Below are 22091 nucleotides of genomic sequence, written 5' to 3'. Positions count from 1 at the left end.
GCAACTTCCTCACTTCAATCACCAATATATCTATTGACAGTATCATCTTCCCTGACAACTGATAACACACCCAAATGAAAGCCCTCCTGATAAAACTATCAGCTGAACTCAGCAACTACAGACCCATCTTTCTCCTGCCTTTACCATCCAAGGTCATGGAGAAAGCAATCAACATGTCATTCTCCACCCACCTTAAAGAGAAGCACCTCCTAGACAACACTCAGTCTTGATTCTGTAGCAAGCACAACACAGAAACCACCCTCACAGCAGCTACTGACGACATCAGGACCATCATGGACAGAGGTGAAACCACCGCTCTCATTCTCCTTGACCTCTCAGCAGCATTCAACACAATACCTCATGCCACCCTCATTTCAAGTCTCCACGATGCCTGAATCCAAGGCCCTGCATTCAGACTGATCGCCTTCTTCCTTTCCAATAAAGCCCAATGGGTCAGTCTCCCCCAACTCTTCTGAACATAAGCAGCTCATCTACCGAGTCCCCCAGAGATCTTCCCTCAGCCCGACCTTATTCAACGTCTACATAATGCCCCTCACACACATCATCTGATCTCACCAGATCAACATGGTCTCCTACACTGACGACACCCACCTTATCCTCTCCCTCACTGATAAAAACAACACCACAAGAACTAACATTACAAACTGCATGATCAACATGGCCAACTGGATGAAGGAGACGTGCCTGAAACTCAACACAGAACAGACAGAAATCCTGGTATTCAGAACAAGAGCTCCCATGGGACTCCTCCTGGTGGTAACCAACTAAGAGCCACACTTACAGATCACACAAGAAACTTCGGAATCATCCCAGACAACAAACTTGAAATGTCCAAGCAGGTGAACGCTGTGTCCTCATTCTGTTTACTCATACAAAGAATGCTCTGCAAGATTTTCAAGTGGCTCCCCATGCACACAAGATGAACAGTCACCTAAGTCCTCATAACCAGCAGACAGGACTACGACGTTGCACTTTACGCTGGCATCTCCAACCAAACTCATTCAAAGGCTCCAAACTGCCTAGAACGCCACTGCCAGACTCATCCTGGACATCCTCTGCAGCACTCGCATCAACCCTCACCTGAGAAAGCTCCACTTGCTACATAACAGAAACAATGGCGTTTCAAGCTACTCACCCACGTCTACAAAGGCCTAAACAATGTCAGGCCTGAATACCTCAATAACCCACTTCACTTCTACCAGTCCTACAGACCACTACGCTCAGCATCTCTCTCCCTAGCACGAGTTCCCCGCATCCACAAAAGCTGTTCCAGTGGACAGTCTTTATCCAACATCGCCGCTAAGTCGAGGATTGACCTCCTGCAACACATAAAGACATCCCCATCCCTTCTCAACTTTCAGAGGTAGCTGAAGACCTCGCTTTTCAGCTAGGAGTTCCATAAGGCATACACTCCTGCTTAGCGCCTGGATGCCATCACAGGTGGTTAGCTATGTTCTACAAATCGAAATAACATAACATGATTAATCCAAATTCATCAGAAGGAGGTACATATTCAATTCTTATATTATTTCATGCTCTCACTGGATATATCCCACAGTGTCTCACAATAGTCTTGTTTTATTTCTTCAAGCACATCCTATCCTTATTCAATTTAAATTCTTATCAACATGTACAGCTACCCAACATGTCTTTCAAGAGACACGCCCTCTTCCTCGGGGCTTCTGGTTCTTTTTTTACATCAGTTTTAAAAATTTCGTAGCCACAAAGAGGTCATGGATACACCATTTCTGTTGCTAATACAGAAATAGGACAACTTAGAATTTGGATACTGTGATTCATAAAAGATTGTCATGAATTCGAAACCTAACAAATTGATGTAAAAAAAAAAAAAGAAGAACCATAAGCCCTGAGGAAGAGGTGTGTTCCTTGAAACACGTGTTGCCTAGCTGTACATTTTGATAAGCATTTAAATTGAATAAAGATGTACTTGAAGAAATAAAACAAAGACTATTGTGATACACTCTGGGATATCTCAAGTGAAATCTTGAAATCATGAAACAAGATAAACATTGAATATGTACCTACTTCTGCTTGATTTGCCATACTACTATATGCCTGCATTATTTGTAAGCATATAGAGAAAACAAAACTTAAGCTCAATGCGGTATGCTGAAAACTAAAAAATTAGCCGCAGGTCACCCTCACTGTAAGATGCCGGTCATTGTCTAAGCCAATAAAGAATCCCTGGCCTCTCTCAGCTCTGCTGAGTGTCACGCATCTCGTGTTAGAACAATGCATTTTCTGTGATTGTTATCATATTCCCACAATGCCTGAGATTGTCACGCAAACAAACCATGTCCTGAAGTGTGAAAAAAAAATGTAGTTCCAGTTTATCAGTATGCTGAGATGCATAAAAGTTGAGCTCCGAGTATTGTTTTCCTAAAGCCACAAGATGACAATAGTGTTCAAAAGGAGGTATAAGATTCTCGATATATTACGATATGTAAATATCCCACAATCACAGAAACTCATATCCAAGCCAAGCGAACTACAAAGATGTGAAGACCGAAACACAACACTACACACCTGCATAAGTAACATAAAAAATCACCCCCTGCTCAAACCATAGTATCAAATAGTTGTGGATGTCCAGTTGCAAAACTAAACTTCTAAATATATGCCAAAAACTGTTTCAATCTAAACTGCAGTAAATGAGGGGCCTAATTGGAGGACTGCACAGGTAGGAGAAGGCGGGACGAGATGTGGCCTAGCGACCAGATCTGCCTATTTTAGACCCTTAGAAGAGGACTTCGATTCCAGCCTCGGCTCAACATTCTGTGATTCTGAGCAAACCATCTAACTAACTCCTGTTAAATAAAGACGTATCTGAGTCTCATGTAGAGCGCCCTGGGTCACTTCACGCATGAGGCGCGAGATTAGGTCAGATTTCTCAAAATGATCTCTTGACATGGATGCAACTGTCTTATTTCACTCACAATAAGGTGTTACTTATAAGGCTTGAAATGTCACACAAAAACCCACTACACACATGGGAATGTCACACATAAGCAAACTGAAAACTTGGCAGCTATGCTCTCTGATGAGACTTCCACATACCCAGGATATATCTTCAAGTACCCATTCCCCAAACACTAATGACCCCACACATGGCTATCCACTGCCTCTATTTCAAAATATTGTATTATGCCACTCTATTTTAGGAATGTTAGAGGGTGCATGTCCGCCATCGCCCATTGGCTGCCACGGACGCAGCTGTGCTTTGTGATTGGTCGCCCGCTATCCAGGGTCTTCCGGCACGCGCTCACCGTCTCTTGGTTTCCACCCGGGCAACGATGCGCATGCGCCTGGCCTTCAGCCGCTCCTGCTGATCCTCGGATTCGATGGATGGAACGCCTGCCGAGCTGTCCTCGCGCTGCGTCCAGGCCCGGGGATACGCGCCGCTCATGGCTGCAGTATCTGTTTCCGAGGGTTCCAAGACTGGCGCGAGCTCGGCTTGTCTCAGCTGTGCAGGTGGCTGGCGCTTGAACCGTTCGGCGTTCCGTTGCTAGGCAACAACGAAGGGACTCAGTGCCTCGCGCGGTATTGGTGGAAAAGGCATTGCAATCGAAAGAGAGAAAGGGCTACCCGAGAATTTTCACCTAATTGGCGGCCATGTTGGGCTGGTAGTGCTAGCTAAGTGATTACACTAGATTCAGCCAACTGCAGACCAGTATCAACCTGAATGCAGCCCTAAAACACAATTCTTAACAAGCATTTACAATACAATGGTTTCGCCTTTGGAAAAGTTAGAGCTATTGGCATTGTAAATGACAACATTTGTATTTATGTGTTGGTTTTGAAAACAGATAAATAAATGGCATTGACATTTACATTGCCAATAGCTTAATTTCTCGCAAATGTGAGACCTATTGTACCCTACGGACGAGCTCAGCAGACAGCAATTACTACCACACACACCCAGAGCCAAACACACACACCCAGAGCCAGCCACACACTCACACCCAGAGCCACACACACACACCCACCCAGTGCCACACACACACACCCACCCAGAGCCACACACACACCCACCCAGTGCCACACACACACACCCACCCAGAGCCACACACACACACACCTAGAGCCACACACACACACACACCCAGAGACACACACACACACCCAGAGCCACACGCACCCCCACCCAGAGCCACACACACCCACCCAGAGCCACACACACACTCAGGAGAGCAAGCACAGCGAGGGGGCAGGGAAGCAAGCACAGCGAGGGGGCAGGGAAGCAAGCACAGCGAGGGGGCAGGGAAGCAAGCACAGCCAGGTGGCAGGGAAGCAAGCGCAGCCAGGTTGCAGGGGAGCAAGCACAGCCAGGGGAAGGGGAACCAGGCGGCGGGGGAGCAAGCACAGCCAGGGGGCGGGGGAGCAAACACAGCCAGGGGGCGGGGAAGCAAGCACAGCCAGGGGGCAGGGAAGCAAGCACAGCCAGGGAGCAGGAAAGCAAGCACAGCCATGTTTCCTGTGCTTGGCTATTCTGAACAAACCATTGGTATCCGGCCTGCCACTCCAACGAAAACAACTCCCAGAAAATACCTTAAATAGCTAAATGAAACCTCAGAAGTAGAAACATTATTACACCCATTCCTATGAAGCTCTTCACCCACTCTCCACTAATCTGTTTGAATCCTCAATCATGAGTCAGTGCGAAGAGTCAACAAACAAAGAACAAGTTACTAGAATACATGTGCTAGATGTAGAATTAAGGATGACAACCCCGAGTCAATGCAGAGTCAGAGAAAAAAAAGTCCCTGTCAATTTTTGCACCTACACAGTTCTTTAGTTTTTATTATGTCGCGTGATCTCCTTTGAAGCCCTGCAAATGGAAGCGTATAAATCTGCCTTCTGCGCTTGCATGCTTTACCTTTTATGCTCACAGGGTGCTAACAGATCCCTTGCCGCACAGCTCTGTGATTTGAAGACCATTTTTTTAAATAAAAATGTCCTGCCTCCCAATTCGGTATGAGCAAATATTTCTCTGACAATCTGGTGCATTGGCTGGTGTTTGCGATTGACCAAGGGTGGGGATAAGAGGCTGACTCTCTGGAGTGAGTACAGTGCTGAGGGGGCCCCCTGCAGCTCGCCCCCACTCCCACACTGCGGGGGATGCGGGGGCCTGTATTACGCCCCTGGCACTTCTCAAGAGTTAGGATTTTTTTTCACCCCGAGGGTGAGGGCCAAAATGTAGAGCCCGATAGAGATCCTTTTTAGCACTTGCATTTTTTGGGCTCGCTGCGGAAAGCGCGCTCTCGCAGAGAGAACTATAGCTGTCGGCTCAGCCGACAATGAGAGGAAAGTGGACACAAGACCTGGCCGCGCGCAGCACTTTGTCATAGGATAACGTTGCGCACGTGAACTTCTGCTGTTTTCAGCATGCCAGAAAGAATCGGATTGCGTCGCGCGCCTCGTGAACAGTTCCTTTGGAATGCAGGGGGAGTCTGGAGAGGGGCACGCGGCCTGTTCACGAGGCGCGCGGCGCTGATAAACAGGCTGGCTGCAGTTAGCATAGTGTTTTGTGGAGAGCAGATCTAATGCCCTTTCCAATGCTTGTTGTGTCTGTTATTTACCACTGCACACAACACAGATACATTTTAGGGTAAAAGTGCAGTAGACAGAAGAGATTTCTAAAGTTTGAGCAAACACTTATGCAACAGGACAAATCAAATGTGCATTAATCTAACTGGCATTTGTACAAGTTGCCAAAATGTGAAAAGAATACTTTATCCTGTGAGCTGTCAGTGCTGGTTCTAGGGAAACCTGGTACCAGTCAGCCACGTAGAATACACATGCCATGAGCTTGCCTGATTGTCCCAGCAAGCATGGAATGCTGCCCTTATGCAAGAGGAGGGGGGCTGTAAAATGTGATCGTATAAACAGTTACAAATGTTAGCACCAAAGCTGTGAAAAAGACAAGAGGGTGACGAGCATGGCTGGGTTTGGACATCATGGTTATCGCTGAACATTTAAATCAGAATGAGATGTCAGTAGCCTGCAGCGTTTGCAGACACGGCACTCATTCAAGGTCGGCATTGGTGACGCGGGGCTAATATTACGTCACTGAACGTGGCCGCCATTAACCTGATCTGCTGCTAACTGAGCAAGGACCACGGGGCACCCACAGTAACAGTGTTTGAGGTAGTGAAAGTTGTGAGTAGGATGTACAGAGCAATAATGAAACACGCAGCACTCTCACGAGGAAAGCATCAGGGGAGAAGCAAGTGCAGCGCTGCTCATAAACTGCCCCGGTGCCAGTCTGATGCTCTGTGTGGCACTGAACCAGCCAGCTCTGCTTCCACTACAGCTCGTGCAGGGAGGGACTGTTGTATCTATACACGAGGTCTTAGATGCACCCCTGTTAACGACTGCCGCCCTCTCTGTGTCATCACCACGGCAGACCCTGATCTATTGAAACGGCGCGCCGGGGGGTGTTTTAACGCAATCATGTTGAGCAATCACAGACATACTTTGTCTTTCACACTGACAGGTGTCTGCACGACTGACTGACGCGGAGTATGGAAACTCCTACATCCACGGGTGTCACACTGTGCATCCCATCTGATTGTACTATCTCGAGCGCTGAATGGGGTCATCGGGGTGCTAGAGGACAACTGGCAACGTGGGAGATTCCAGTTTCACCAATCAAGTCCACCAAGCAGGGCTCCTTTGTTGTCTGATGTATATTGTCCCGAAAGTAATTACAGGGTAGGGCGCTCTTTTACAAGGATAGTGTTGTTGAATGAGAGAAGGGGGAGGGGTATGTTGGGGGTGAGGGAGGCCCTTGTATGATTATTTTGTTTTCAGATCCTGGAAAGACCCCGTGGACTGTGGGCAGCTCCCCTGTGCAACCACTAGAGACACATTCCGGTGCTGCGGATGCAGTTTTGCAGTGCAGCACGGTTTGATTTATTCCTAAAATCAGCTAAACTGGAGTTACACGACAGGGCTTCCATGTGCAGACGTCTGTGCGGTATCCACGGGCGCCATGGTGGAGACCCCAGAGATCCCCCTTCCCCAAAGATGACAGCCTAAACCTGCACCAGCAGGATGCGAACCTATGACCTAACTGCCCCTACCCCTGACACCCCAGGGGTGAAAGAGTGAACCTGCAGGATTAAAATCTATGACATTACTTCCCCCTATCCCCGACACTACAAGGATGACAGTCTAAACCTGCCGCCTCACGGATGCAGTAGGGTAAACCACACGTTTTTACCCAAACCTCAGCACATTCAATGCCAAAGCCCGGAGTTCACTAAACCCATGTGGAAAAAACAGCGTAGTTCTGCGGGACAGCCCTCCTTGTCACACCCTCTGTTCATTTCACCAGGACGGCACGGGGCTCATGGTCAGTCTGTGCAAAGAAACGTGTACTTTAACAGTACCCCTTGTCGCCCAGGCAGTGTCGCATACACCTGTTTTACCAGTTGTCTGGCCTGTGTACTTGCAAAGTGTATTGCATCTGTGTTTGCATGACGTATATCACGTATTTGACTCTGTCGAGGCTCCAGTAACCATGATAAATTTAACGTCACTGTGCACTTTCCACATGTGGATTCATCATGTGTGTGTAAAATCTATGTGTGTTCATGTGTCACGCATGTATGTGATCAAAATCAGATACAGGCGCGGCATCAAAACTCCGCTTCTCTCGCCCTCTCCCACACCAACACGCATACCACAGAGGTGCACACACACACACCCAAACAGATACATACAAACAGAAAAACAACCGGGAAACATACCATAACTCAGACACATCGACACGGGAGCACGCTGACATGAAGAGACATACATAGAGACACACCGAGGCATACACAGAGACTGGTAACCATATACATGCACGCACTTAAACACCGAAAAGCGCACTGATTTGAACACCTGTACAAAATAAACACACATATTTAAACACTTATACAAAAATTTAAACATCTATACAAAAATAGATTTAAAAACTTTGGTACTAATAGAAATAGCTACATGTTGACACATATAAGCATTCAGGGCTCCATATGCATTGGCAGGAACATCATACACACGCTGCCTCGAACACATACCTGTAGACACATACTGACAATAATAACAGGACACTCGCAGTCGCATATTGACATGGATGTGAAATGGGCTCTCCTTCATTTTCTAGCGCCCCGTGTAGTCACGGGCAGGGGCACCGGCCAGAAGGTTCGGCTGTCCACAAGCGCACCGGCCAGAAGGTTCGGCTGTCCACAAGCAGCAATCACCGAGCAGAGGAAGCAATACCCAGGACTCACAGCTCTGCCAGGCCAGGACTCTGGCAACAACCAACCAGTACTGCCCGGCGCAGAAAAACGGAGATCGGCGGCCCTAGCTGTACTTATAGACAAAAACAACCCCCGTCCGGGCAGCGGCTATGCACTTTAATCCCCAGTCTGTCTGGGGCTACAGACAAACAGCAACCCCTAACCCAGGCTAAGGCTACAGATAAACAAACAGCAATCTCCGACCCGGACTACGGCTACTGACAATCCCTAGCCCAGGCTACGGCTACAGATGAACGGCAACCCCTAGCCCGGACTACGGCTACAGACAAACAGCAATCCCCTGCCCGGACTATGGCTACTGACAAATGGCAACGCCGACTTCGGACTACGGCTACTGACAAACGGCAAAGCAGAGTCCGGACTACGGCTACTGACAAACTGTGGGAACAGGCACACAGACAGCGGGAGGGGGGCGGGAACGAGCACGCGGATAGCGGGTGGGGAGGGGAGCACTCACCTGGACTTCTTCCGGCGGTGGTTGGCCTGGAGGAATGACCAAAAAAAACCTAAGAAAACAACAACAAAAACACCGCCCACCGCTGCAATTACGTTCTTAAAGGGGCGGAGAGCGAAAAAATCGCCGGAACGCCCACAAATCTGCTCCGGCAATGACGGACAAATCTCTCTTCCAATGGCTAGCCTCCATTTATGGAGCTAGCCAATGGAAGAGAGAGGCGGGACAAAGCCACATACTGTTGAAACATAAGATTTCGCCTGCGCTAACGCTGCTGCGCAGCGGACGCCATGCGAAACCTAAAAATGCAAAAATAGCATTCAAAAAACATTTTAGCATAATTCTAATTTCTATTCAATCTGTATATTGTAGGAGGTTCATTGGGCACCTGTGGCTGTCTGAAGTTATATCTAAATCCTAATAACTTCTCATTCTGAAGACCACTCCCCACTGCGATCTTCTACCTGGTGCTTCTGCCACCACAGATCCAAGAGCAGATTATAATCCTCCTTTAATGAGGTCTGAAGGCAGGAACAGCAGAGCACTTTCAGCAGCTTGGCCCCAGAAAAAGTTCATTAGAACGGATCTTGCAATAATAACGCCACAAAATGATACATGTATAAAGAAACCACCCTAGTTTTAAAGTAGTTCCAGCACAACTTGTTTGGCTAGGGTTGAAGTTCATCTACTTGCCTGAAATTATTCGAGCAAAAACGCCCTTTCTCCATGGCATTCGTGACTGTATAGGATAGCTGTAAATAAATAAACATTGTGGCAGACAATGTGACTAATCAGTTTCATCCAAAAAAGTGTGCTTGAATGTGAAGTGACAGTGTGAAAATGTAAAAGATTGGAAGAAGGGGAAGCCGTCCAGTCAAAGAACCCTAACACTGTTTACCAGAGCGACAAGTCCATTATGAACCTCAATCAGTTTTTCAGCCAGTCCTGGAAATAGCAATGGTTTCAGCAGCAGCAAGAGGAAACAATGAAATGGGAACCCACAACATTCCACTATCTGGGAATTAACACCTATTATCCCAATCAAGATTTACTAAATGGTAATCTAATGAAAAGTATTACATCACAAATTGCCTTCTTGAAATCAATACCTGTGTCCACAAAAGGCAGAATTGTCAAAGCCAAAATGATCATGCCTCCCCGGTTGTTATATTACTTTTCAAACCCACCTTTGTAGGAAAGTCTTTCCTTCTTGTGACAGGATGGTGAGAGACTTAATTAGAATGTCGGTAGACGTAATGGTGTCATTAGCAAAGTTGCAGCTCCAAACGAATCAGCGAGGCCTCAGAGCTCCTGATTTTGATTATTTCACGTCGCAGCTACAGCGGGCTTGCTGTTGGGTGGCTGATTGAGGTGGGACTTGTGCCCGGCATCCTCATCGAAATGAAAGTGCAAAGACGGCTCCTTGCCAGAGCATGAAAAGATCTCTCTTGTTTGCTACACATAACTATGTCCTACTATTAACAGGTGTCTTCAATCCAATGGTTGCCAAACCCCAGATGCCCATGTATTCCTTTAACAAAGTATTCCTCGATTTAGTCACTCATCGGTACTTTGGGGCCCTGTGTCCATTCAGATTGAAATATAGGGATGATTCTGACTTGAGATAGGGACTTTCACACTTATTGGACAATAACAGAACCTCAAACGCATGCATTCGTACAGGAATTCTATATTATGGGGACTGGAAAAAGCTAATAACTTGGATTAGCAAGTCCATTCAGTGTCATGCAGGGGTTTCCCCGACCAGTTTTAAGGAAGTCTGTGAAGTGGACATAGGTGGGGCTCTTAATGAGAAGGAGTGGCATACCCTCACAAGATCTCATGTAGTGCTCTCTTGAATTACATTCTATTCAGTTTGTCGCATAAGGCATAACTGACCTCTAGGTAGGGTGCCCGGATTTTTAAAACAAAAAACCAGGAACGTTTTATAAAAATAGAAGTAGGACTACAATCTCACATCGCAGAAAGGTGCAGAATGACTTGAAAGGCAGCGCTTACCAACATAGCAAACACGGACCTCAAAGGCATAAATTAAATGCAGCTATTACACAGACTATCATAGGTACATATCTGAAAAAACATGTTAATTATAGAATTAGAATAACCCCAAGCGTCAGACTGGATCCGGAAAGTTTTTTCGTCAGCAGTACCTCTGAAATGGATCTACCTTCACGAAGTGGATCTACACCTGCGTGGACGAACTCGCCCCTCTGAGGACCCCGCCCAGCAGACCCGGAAGCAAGAAGGCCCCGTGGTTCACTGACGAACTCAAGAGCTCCAAGAAGTACTGCCGTGCCCTCGAGAAAGCCTGGAGAAGAGACCCAACACCGGACAACATGACCACCCTCAAGCTCGCCACCCAAAAGCACCATCAACTGATCCACGCCACCAAGAAAACAGCATTCAAGGACCGGCTGGACAACAACGCACACAACAGCAAGGAACTCTTCAACATCGTGAGAGAGCTCTCCAACCCCAACGCCGGAACCAACGACATCACCCCATCGCAAGACCTCTGCAACTCCCTCGCCTCCTACTTCCACAACAAGATCGCTGACATACACAACAGCTTCAGCACACAAACAACGCTCCCCACGACCACACCAACGCCCCCACCACCACCCTCAACGCCTGGACACCGATCAACGTCGAAGACACCATCCGCACGATGAACTCCATCCACTCCGGATCTCCAACCGACCCCTGCCCTCACCACCTCTTCAACAAGGCCGACGCTGTCATCGCACCCCACCTGCGGGACATTATCAACACCTCCTTCAACACCGCCACCTTCCCTGAGAGCTGGAAGCACGCCGAACTCAGCGCTCTACTAAAGAAACCAACGGCGGACCCCACCGAACTCAAGAACTACCGCCCCATCTCGCTCCTCCCGTTTCCAGCCAAAGTCATCGAGAAGACCGTCAACAAGCAACTGGCAGCCTTCCTCAAAACGACTGGATCCCTCGACCCATCTCAGTCAGGCTTCCGGGCCAACCACAGCACCGAGACCGCCCTCATCGCTGCCACCGACGACATCCGAACACTGCTGGACAACGGAGAAACAGCGGCCCTCATCCTCCTGGACCTCTCCGCGGCATTCAACACTGTCTGCCACCGCACCCTAGTGCAGCGCCTCAGCAACGTCGGAATCGAGGAGAAAGCACTGGAATGGATCATCTCCTTCCTCGCCGGAAGGACACAGAGAGTCCGCCTGCCCCCATTCAGATCAGAAGCCACGGAAGTCATCTGCGGCGTCCCTCAGGGATCCTCGCTCAGCCCCACCCTCTTCAATGTCTACATGAGCCCCCTTGCAGCCATCGCACGCCAACACAACCTGAACATCATCTCCTACGCCGATGACACCCAGCTGATCCTCTCCCTGACCAACGACCCCGCCACCGCTAGAGCCAACCTACACGAAGGGATGAAAAACTTGGCCGAGTGGATGACGACCAGCCGTCTGAAACTGAACACAGACAAGGCGGAAGTCCTCATCCTGGGCTCCTCACCCTCCGCCTGGGACGACTCCTGGTGGCCCCCCGCCCTGGGCAACGCACCCAAACCGACAGACCACGCACGCAACCTGGGCTTCATCCTGGACTCCTCCCTCTCCATGACCAGACAAGTCAACGCCGTCTCCTCGTCCTGTTTCAACATCCTGCGCATGCTACGTAAGATCTTCCGGTGGATCCCCACCAAGACCAGGAAGACGGTCACCCAGGCCCTCGTCACCAGCCGACTGGACTACGGCAACGCCCTCTACGCCGGAACCACCGCCAAGCTCCAGAAGAGACTCCAGCGGATCCAGAACCCCTCGGCGAGACTCATCCTCGATGTCCCCAGACGAAGCCACATCTCCAGACACCTGAGAGACCTGCACTGGCTCCCGATCAACAAAAGAATCACCTTCCGGCTCCTCACCCATGCACACAAAGCCCTACACAACTACGGCCCGACCTACCTCAACAGCCGCCTCAACTTCTACGCTCCCAAACGCCACCTCCGCTCGACCAGTCACGCCCTCGCCGCCGTCCCCCGCATCCGCAGAGCGACAACAGGAGGAAGGTCCTTCTCCCACCTGGCCGCCAAGACTTGGAACTCCCTCCCGACCTACCTACGCCTGACCCAAGACCACCTCTCCTTCAGGAAGAAGCTCAAGACCTGGCTGTTCGAGCAGTAGCGGACCCCCCCCCCCCCCAAGCGCCTTGAGACCCTCCGGGTAAGTAGTGCGCGATATAAATGCCTATGATTGATTGATTGATTGATTGCGCGTCGGAAGGTGGCGTCGGTCGGCTCCGCGTTCGTCGGCAGTGTCGTGGTTGCCGGGACGACGTTGCCGCAGCTACTTAGACGCCACCCTCGCGCGCTGACGTTAGTTCTTTCTTTTTCATCGCCAGCCAGCGCAGATCTGGGAAGAGCAGTTCCTCAGTCATTTTTTGGCTACGTTTTTCTCGACTTTTGTCGACGTCTTGTTTCGAGGCTCCAACTCCGAACAGGTGCACAAGGGATGCCCGGTTTTAAGGCCTGCCGTTCCTGTAACCGATTGATGTTGGTAGCAGATCTGCACCGTGTATGCCTCTTTTGCCTGGAGCGTGACCATGACCCCAAGTTGTTCTCCGGCTGTCAGTTGTTGACGCCGAAGGCTTTGCCGGAGCGGTCCCAAAAGCTGCTTGAATTACGGCAGTCGGCTCCGTGCCGTTCGAGGTCCCAGTCGAGAGGGAGGTCGAGGAACCGGTCGCAGAGCCACCATCAGTCTGGCTCAAAGTCATCAAAGTCTTTGCACTCTGGGTCGGGTAAGTCGAAGCATAAGAAGAAGTCTAAGAAGCATTGTCGCTCTTCACCTTCTCCTTGTTGGTCGGTCAACTCGACGAGGCATGCGGTAGGTGCCGCTCCCGCAGTTCCGCGCGCAGACCCTGAAGGATCGACTACGAGCTTTCCTACCTTTCCGGGACCCAGAGCGACCCCCGCCCAGCTTCGTACATTCAACGAGGCGATGCATGTCATCTTTGGGCAGACCGACCCCGCCGGCGTGCCTTTGGGCCCCGTGAACTCGGTTGGGGGGCCTAGGTCTTTGCTGCTGGCAGCTTTGGCCCCGGCGCCACAGGCCCCCCTTGGATCCGGGCCTGTATCCGGATCAGCGCCGGTTGACCTTATTACGCCTCCACCGGCGCCGCTTCCGAAGGCACCACTACCGTGCACGATGCTGGTCGGCCCCCCAGCCGGCGTCGATCCCAGCCTCCTTCCTGACGTGGACCCAGCGTCGATCGCCACAGGATTCAGCGCCGTGTTGGGTTTTCGGGCCCTTGTTCACTTCTGGGGCCCCTTTCCAACCACAGTGGCAACCAGAGGAAGATGAAGAGGACTGGGAGGGGTCAGGTGACCCTTTAACTGACCAGCTTGGATCTGAACAGGACGGAGAGAGGAACTGGGGGATGCCAGTGGTCTTGACACTTCAACCGACCTTGGCATGTTGCCTCCTCCTACCGTGGCTACAGAGGAGGGAGCATCATACGTTGTGGTGTTGCGTAGGGCGGCCGAGGCTCTCAACCTTGAGCTTCCTACGGTGGCGGTCAGGACTAACCTCCTGACTGAGGTGCTTCAACCAGCGGCGAGCTCTTCGGAGCCCCTTCTTCCTTTTATGGAGGCCCTCACTGACTTCCTTTTGGGCATCTGGACCAGGCTCACCAGGGGTGCTCCCATGGACAGGATGATCGCCCAACGCCACTTTCCTCTCCCAACACCCCACCCCGTAGAGCTTGGTCGTCCAAGCCTCCACCTCCAAGAGCTCCTTCCCTACCGCTCCACTGGAAAGGGTATCCAAGAAGCTAGACCATCTTGGAAAGAGCATTTTCTCTTCTGCCAGCTTAGGGCTGCAGTCCATAAACACTGCATACCTCTTGCGCCATTATTCGCACTCAGCGTGGGATGCGGTGGCCCAAGTGCTGCCTCAGTGTCCGGAGGAGGCCCGGACAGTGCTCTCCAGGCTGTCGCCACCAGGAGAGTTGCAGCAAAGTTTACAATCTGTTGTGGGCTGGACACCACTGACTCTCTGGGCAGGATTATTTCAACGTCTGCAGCGTTTCGTCGCTACGCCTGGATGAGGTTCACTGGCTTTTATGGGTATGTCCAGAACACCTTGATGGATATGCCCTTTGATGGCCGTCGCTTTTTTGGGGACAAAGCAGACAACACCCTAGAGCACTACAAGTCCCTTTAGTGGCTACGGAAGGGGTGCCCCGCTACGTCCCAACCAGGGCCACAGGCCGCAGCAAGTAACCCAGCCTTCACCCTGCTGAGGGAATAGGTCTGGGGCGGCTGACTCCGGAACACAGGGGCTCACAGTTCGATCCCCGGCGCCGGCGGCAGGTTAGCCTAGCACTTTGTCACTCTGGACAATAGCTTGCTTAATATTCCTGACGGCCCCCAGCGCTGGGACACCTCTCTGGAGGTAGCTGTGCACTTTACAAATGCTGATATTTCATATTTCATTACAAATGCTGTTATTTCGCGCGGCCGGGGACGTGGGAACCAGCTTTGTTGTTCAGGGGGCCAGCGGCGGGACAGTCCACCAACTCTCTTCAGCAGCCTCCAAGCCTTTCTAGTCCGACCTTTCAGGCCCATCAAACACCAAAGGGCGGCAGGATTTGCCATCACCTCCCCCACTGATGCACCATCACTTCGGACAGGTGGGTTTTGCAGCTAGTCCGAAGCTGCCTCCCTCCCCTTCGAGACTACCCCTCCAGCCATGCCACCCCATTACCACCACATGTCGGAGGATTATCTGGCACTTCTCCAGCAGGAAGTTACGGCCCCCTTGGCCAAGGGAGCCATCAAACGCGTTCTTGTCCCAGAAGTAGGTCAAGGTTGCTACTCCCACTACTTTCTGGTTTCCAAGAAGGACAAGGGCCTCCGTCCTATCTTTGATCTCAGGGACGTCAATCGCTTCCTCCGGAAGGAGTTCAAAATTTTGATGCTTGCTCAGGTCTTGTCTGCCATCGACCCGCAAGACTGGATGGTAGCATTGGACTTGAAGGACGCTTATTTTCACATCCCGTCCTGCTGGCCCACCGCCGTTACCTGCTGTTCACAGTAGGCCACGAGCATTTTCAGTTTACAGTGCTCCCCTCTGGCCTTACCAGTACAGCTCGGGTGTTCACAAAAGTAATGGCGGTGGTCGCAGCTCATCTGCGCAGATCAGGGGTTTTAGTCTGCCCCTATCTCGACAACTGGGTGTTGAAGGCGGGCTCGCCCCAGGCAGTCGTCTCCCACCTCCAGACTATGGCTGACGTCCTGCATCTGCTGGGGTTCTCCATCAATGTGCCTAAGTCGCACCTGATTCCCTCTCAGAAGATCCTCTTCATCGGAGTGGTTCTGAACACGGTGCAGTTTCGGGTATATTCTCCAAACCGCAAGTCCGGGACATTCAGGCTATGATTCCGATATTTCAGCCCTTGTTTCGGGTTTCAATCTGAATGACCCTGATGCTGCTGGGCCTCATGGCCTCCTGTATCCTGCTGGCCACTCATGCCAGGTGGCATTTGTGGGCTCTACAGTGGGACCTGAAGTTCCAGTGGGCGCAGCATCGGGGGAATCTGTCCGACTACGTTCAGATCTCAGAGGGCACTGCTCAACAACTGTAGTGGTGGCTTACGAACCAGGATTGGGCCAGTGGCAGATCCCTTTCCATTCTCCAACACAACCACACTGTGGTGACGGAGGCTTCCTTTCTGGGGGGGCGGCCACATGGGAGAGGCAGAGATCAGAGGCCTCTGGTCTCCGGCGTAGTCCAAGCTTCACGGAAGCTCCGGGCAATCGGTCTTACACTGAAGGCATTCCTTCTCTTTGTCCGGGGAAGAGTAGTGCAGATGTTCACAGACAACACCACCGCCATGGGGTATTGCAACAAACAGGGCGGGATGAGGTCGTGGACCCTATATCAGGAGCCCCTTTGCCTCTGACATGGCTGGAACATCAAGGCCCTTCCTTGGTGGTTCAACACCTGGCAGGGTCCCTGAACTTCAGGGCGGACGTATTCAGCTGCAGGTGCATGATGGATCACGAATGGCGTCTTCACTCGGAGGTGGTGCATGGTCTCTTTCAACAGTGGGGAGAGCCTTGGTTAGATCTATTCACCACCAAGGAGAACGCACAATGTCAGCAGTTCTGAGCGTTGGAATTTACAAGGCGGCGCTCACTCCACAATAATTTTCGTTGCGAGTGGAGTTGCCGTCTGTTGTATGCCTTTCCGCCTATACCACTTCTGCCCAGAGTGCTGAAGAAGATCAGGCGAGACCGTACCCAAGTCATTCCTGTGGCTCCGGACTGGGATCGAAGAGTTTGTTATCCCGAGCTACTCCGTATGAGCATGGATCCCCCGATCTGACTGCCTCTTCGGGAGGATCTTCTGTTGCAGCAGCAGGGGACGTTCCTCCACCTGAACCTGTCCAGTCTCCACCTCCTTGCGTGGAGATTGAGTGGTGGCAGTTAACGTCTTTTGAACTGCCTCCCGAAGTCGGTGACGTAATCTTGGCAGCGAGGCGTCCCTCCACAAAGATAGTATACGCCTGCAGGTGGAACAAATTTGTGGCATGGTGCACAGCAAAGGCTGTGGATCCCCTTTCTGCCCCTCTCTCTGAAGTCCTCTTGTTCCTTCTCTCTTTAGCCCAGCAGGGTTCTGCTCTGGGCACTATCCAGGGCTATCTTTCAGCCATCTCTGCTTTCCTTCAGCTGCCAGATAAGCCTTCCCTTTTCAAGTCACTGGTAGTTAACTGTTTCTTGAAAGGCTTAACGCATCTCTTTCTTCCAATTACTTTCGTTATGCCTCAGTGGGACTTGAATCTTGTACTGACTTACTTAATGTGCGCCCCCTTTGAGCCACTTCATAACTATCCTTTACGTCTCTTGACTCTTAAGACTGCTTTCCTGGTATCCATCACTTCTGCTAGAAGGGTGAGTAAGCTCCAGGCTCTTTCCTTTCCTGTCTGTTCACACAGACAAGGTGGTTCTCTGGACCCCTCCATCCTTTCTTCCTAAGTTGGTCACTGCCTTCCACATCGGGCAGACCGTTATTTTGCCCACCTTCTTTCCACCTCCGCTTCCTTCAAAGGAAGAAGTGAGGCTCCACCGTCTGGACCCAAAACATGTGCTCTCCTTCTATCTGGATCGCACAAAACAGTTCCCAATGGATGATCAACTTTTTGTTGGCTACTTGGGTGCAAACAAGGGTCGGGCGTACACAAACGCAGCATTTCTCAATGGGTCATGTTGTGTATTAAGGTTTGTTACTCTCTAGCCAAAAGGAGCCTCCAGTGTAGATATTCGCTCACTCCACCAGGGCGAAGGCAGCCACTACTGCCTTGGGAAGAGGAGTGCCTCTGAATGACATCTATCAGGCGGCCACGTGGGCATCGCAGCACACGTTCACCACACACTACTGCCTGGACAGCCAAGTCCGGAGAGACGGCTTCTTTGGCCATTCTGTTCTCCAGGACTTTCTGTTGTGATCTTGGTTGGCAGACCCACCACCGGGTTTGGTATTGCTGGGGTATCTATTCTAAGGTAAGGAATCTATAACTAATGTGTTTCTTTCAGATGCACAAGTTACTTACCTTTGGTAAGGATATATCTGTAAGAAACATTAGTTAGGTATAGATTCCTCATCCTCCCAAACTGATTTCTAGGGTTAAGGATATCCTTTCAGGGAACTAGTTTTGTGCACCAGTGGTCAGTGTCTTACATGGCTCTGCATTTCTGGCATGGAAAGTCGTATACAGAACTGGCGTCAGCGCGCGAGGGCGGCATCTAAGTAGCTGCCGCAACATCATCCCGGCGACCACGACAATGAATGTAGGGGCAACTGATGCCACCTTCCAACGTGCAGAAGTACGCCTGACGCCTTGGGGTAATTCTAAGGTAAGGAATCTATAACTAACTAATGTTTCTTACAGATATATCTTTATTGAAGGTAAGTAACTTGTGCATTAAATTGATTTCTGAAAAGACTAGCACCTATTCCTGCACCAAAACTCATAAACGATTGTTTAGTGGAGCGTCTCTAAAAATCCAGGACAAGTGCTTCATTTACTGAAATCTGCCGGGACAGATAACCAATAATTGGAACTGTCCGGGCAGATCCGAGATGCCTGCTCACCCCTTCCCCAGGGCGCCTCATATATTCCTAACTGCTATTTCAGGGTTGGCTCAGATGTAACACACCTATGGCAGGGATAAGGTATATGTTCTGTCATTGTCGCCATATGGTTTGTCTAATGGAGGGAGGTTTGAAAAGCGACAGATTGCAGGGACATAATGAATTACAAAGTGTTTAGTTATATTGAAAATTATCTGAATACAAACTGCTCAAATATGTTAAATCAAAGAAACTGGCCAGTTTGAGAACACACACGATAAAGGACACAACTCAGGCCTTCTGCCAAGATTTTCTCCTGTTTACTGTTTTTGTACTTCGGTGCCTTTGGCAAATAGGTGCTTTGTCCATGGCGGAAGTTATGAGTTATACCATGCGTTGTGTGCGTTCATAACTGTAACAGGCAAGTTTCAGTGATTTTATGTATTTTTGCAGTTTTTAACTGTATTTTTTCAGTGAATTTCATGTTTGTCATGATGTACTTACTTTTCAACCCTCGCTGCCGTGACCATCAAGGGTGTGCAAATCTCTCACCAGCTCCTCACAGATTTATTTATTTATTTTATGCGTTTTTAAATAGCGCAGACTTTACCCGAAGGTGTCAGAGCGCTTTAAAATAGGAACAGTAGTGAAACATGAGGAAAAATTGTGAGCATGATACAAAAGCAAACGTTATGTTACATAAGGCAATAGTGACAATTGTGCATGTATCAAGAGCAAACAAAATACATGAGGTAGCAAACGATACATTGCAAGAGGGGAAAAAAAGTGATGTGTGTATGTTACAAAAGCATACAAAGTACAAACAGAGGTATAATACTGCACTATATGGCAAACACTCAAGCACAAGAACAAACGTTACGTTACATGATGCAATGGTGGCACGAACGAACCACCATTGGCATGTCCACCCATCGCTGTCCCTCTAAGAGAGTCTGCTTGTGTATGTCTGCCTCTATCTGTGTTGTGGGTAACTGTGTGTGTCAGTAAGTCTGTCCTGTGTTTGTTAGACTGTGTATTTGTTTGTATCCAAGGTACCAGGTTGGTCATGGCATGTCTATCATCAGTGTAACAGTCTAAAATGATTACTCCTCGACTCCCTCCTCCCTTCTCCTGCTCCATCCTTCCCTCTCCAGCCCCTAGTTTCTTCTTTTGCTCTTACTCTTACCCAGGGCTTTAAGTGGAAAAAAAAACTGAAAAACTAGGGGTGCCCTAAAAGGGGCGTGGCAAATTTCTTAAAGGGGTGTGGCCTATCCGAGTAGGGGCGTGATCTAAATCAAGATAACTAGCATTGTGTGCTTATGAAAATCATGAACTCACATCCAGCAAAGGATAATAAAATAGGTAAAAAAGTATATTTATTAAGTATAAGCCATAAAATACCAAACACTTTAAAAAACATGTACGGGAGCGTAGCCAAGATGGCGGAGTAGGAGGACGTGTTCTCCGGAGCTCCCGTGCCCATCCAGGCCCCAAGCCCTAATTTAAGCTAATTCTCCCCCCGGAACCGCTGAGGGGAGCGGGGAAAGCTGAGGGAGCGGCCGGATTGCCAACGGCCGGGGACTGAACCCTCCGTGAACGAAGACGCCGAGTTTGGAGAGCCGAATGACTGGGCAATGGCGCCCGGGGTCGGCGCTGTGGCGTAGTCCAGAAATCAAAGCGGTGTCGGAACGAGGGTCCGGAGAACACAGGCGTGGAGCTGCACAGGACTGAGACGGCTGACCAGTGGCGCTGATTGCCGGTGCCTGGAGGAGGACCACGCCGCAACGGAGGAGCACCTGCCTTCCCCCCCAGGAGGCCGGACTGGCGGAAAACTGAGACCGCGGCTTTGGCCCGGGCTGGAGGGTGACGCGAGGCCCGAGCCGCAGATGTGAGGACTTGCGGAGAAGCCTGCCCGACACAGGTCAGTGCCCACAGCGGAGGCGTAGGCCTTGAGCCTGGAGCGGCGGAACCGGTTGGTGGGGCCCCGGGGAGCGTTTCGGCCCCGGAGCACACAGACCGAAGGCTCGGAGGTCCCCTGGAAGAGCGGCTAGACGACGGGAGAAGCCGGGCGAGGCGAGGCGAAGCACCCGCACCCTGGGAACAACGGAGAGGTCCCCCGAGACTTGCCGGCTGAAGGCACGTCCGGTCCTCGGAGGCTGCGGAGACTCACCGCAACCGCGCCGCAGGCAGCCAGGTGGGACAGGCCGCAAAGAGTGAAGGACGCGGCTGGGGACGGAACATAAAGAAAGCCCCCCTGGGTGCCATCACGATACTATAAGGGGGCATCAGAAAGCAGAGGTGGTGTGGCACAGCTTGGAGCTTGGTTAACAGACCGGAGGGATCGCAGGTAGAAGCCTGAGGACTGGCACTGGCTGAGGCGGAGGAGCGGCTAGGGGCCTGATAGAGAGCCTGAGCAGGACGGAACTGTGGGGCCCTGTGGCTAGGTTGCTGTCCCGACCCTGAGACTTTGTTAGCAGCCTCATTGGGAGACCGGGACCATTAAGAGGACTCTAAGTGACTTTTCGCCCCGGGGGCTCGACGCGTGGTGGGCACTACGGACGGTGAGTGCTGATTGCCTGCCCTCCACCTGACTCACGGTACAACAGCAACAATGGTTGGAAGGACCGAGGAGTGAGGTGAAGTGCGGCGCGCACCTTGGCGTAGACGTGGAGACCTGGATTAGCGTGGTTGGGACTGGCCTGTAGGGGCAGACAGAACGCGGAGCGGCGAACGGATTGGCAAAATGGCTGGCCAGAAGGGCGGAAAACGCAACGACCGCACGCTGCCGGAGATGCTCAGCAGATCCCAGAGCAAGGGAGATAAGACGCTGTCCTCACCGGGCTCCGCTGGCGGTTCGCAATCTGGCGCCACGGCAGAACCCCCGGTTACCAGATCTTTTCTGGAATCCCTCTTTGGCACACTACGGGAAGACTTCCAGGCCTTGAAACAGGAAGTGGCGGGAGAAGTGCGAGAAATACGCAGGGAAGTGGATGGCTTGGGAGAAAGAGTGGCCACAGTGGAAGGCTCCACGCAGCGACAAGATGAGGAAATAACATTTCTGCAGCAGGAAGTGTTGACCCTTAGAGAACAACAACTGGACCTTCAACTGCATAACGAGGATTTGGAGAACAGGTCC

The 22091-nt window shown here is 50.8% G+C and overlaps 1 protein-coding gene across 1 annotated transcript in view; it reads right to left on the bottom strand.

The window, feature by feature from the left end:
- DRC1 (dynein regulatory complex subunit 1) overlaps positions 1–3537 on the bottom strand; it is a 131271-nt gene extending 127734 nt beyond the window's left edge. The window contains exon 1 of the mRNA XM_086966513.1: positions 3309–3537. Within this exon, the coding sequence (XP_086822639.1) occupies positions 3309–3448 (140 nt within the window). The 5' untranslated portion in view covers positions 3449–3537. The remainder of the gene's footprint in view (positions 1–3308) is intronic.
- Between the last annotated feature and the right edge of the window lie 18554 nt (positions 3538–22091).

This window comes from Lissotriton vulgaris, chromosome 4_1, assembly GCF_964263255.1.
Source record: "Lissotriton vulgaris chromosome 4_1, aLisVul1.2, whole genome shotgun sequence".
Lineage (NCBI taxonomy): Eukaryota > Metazoa > Chordata > Amphibia > Caudata > Salamandridae > Lissotriton > Lissotriton vulgaris.
This window is presented reverse-complemented; position numbering and strand designations above follow the sequence as displayed.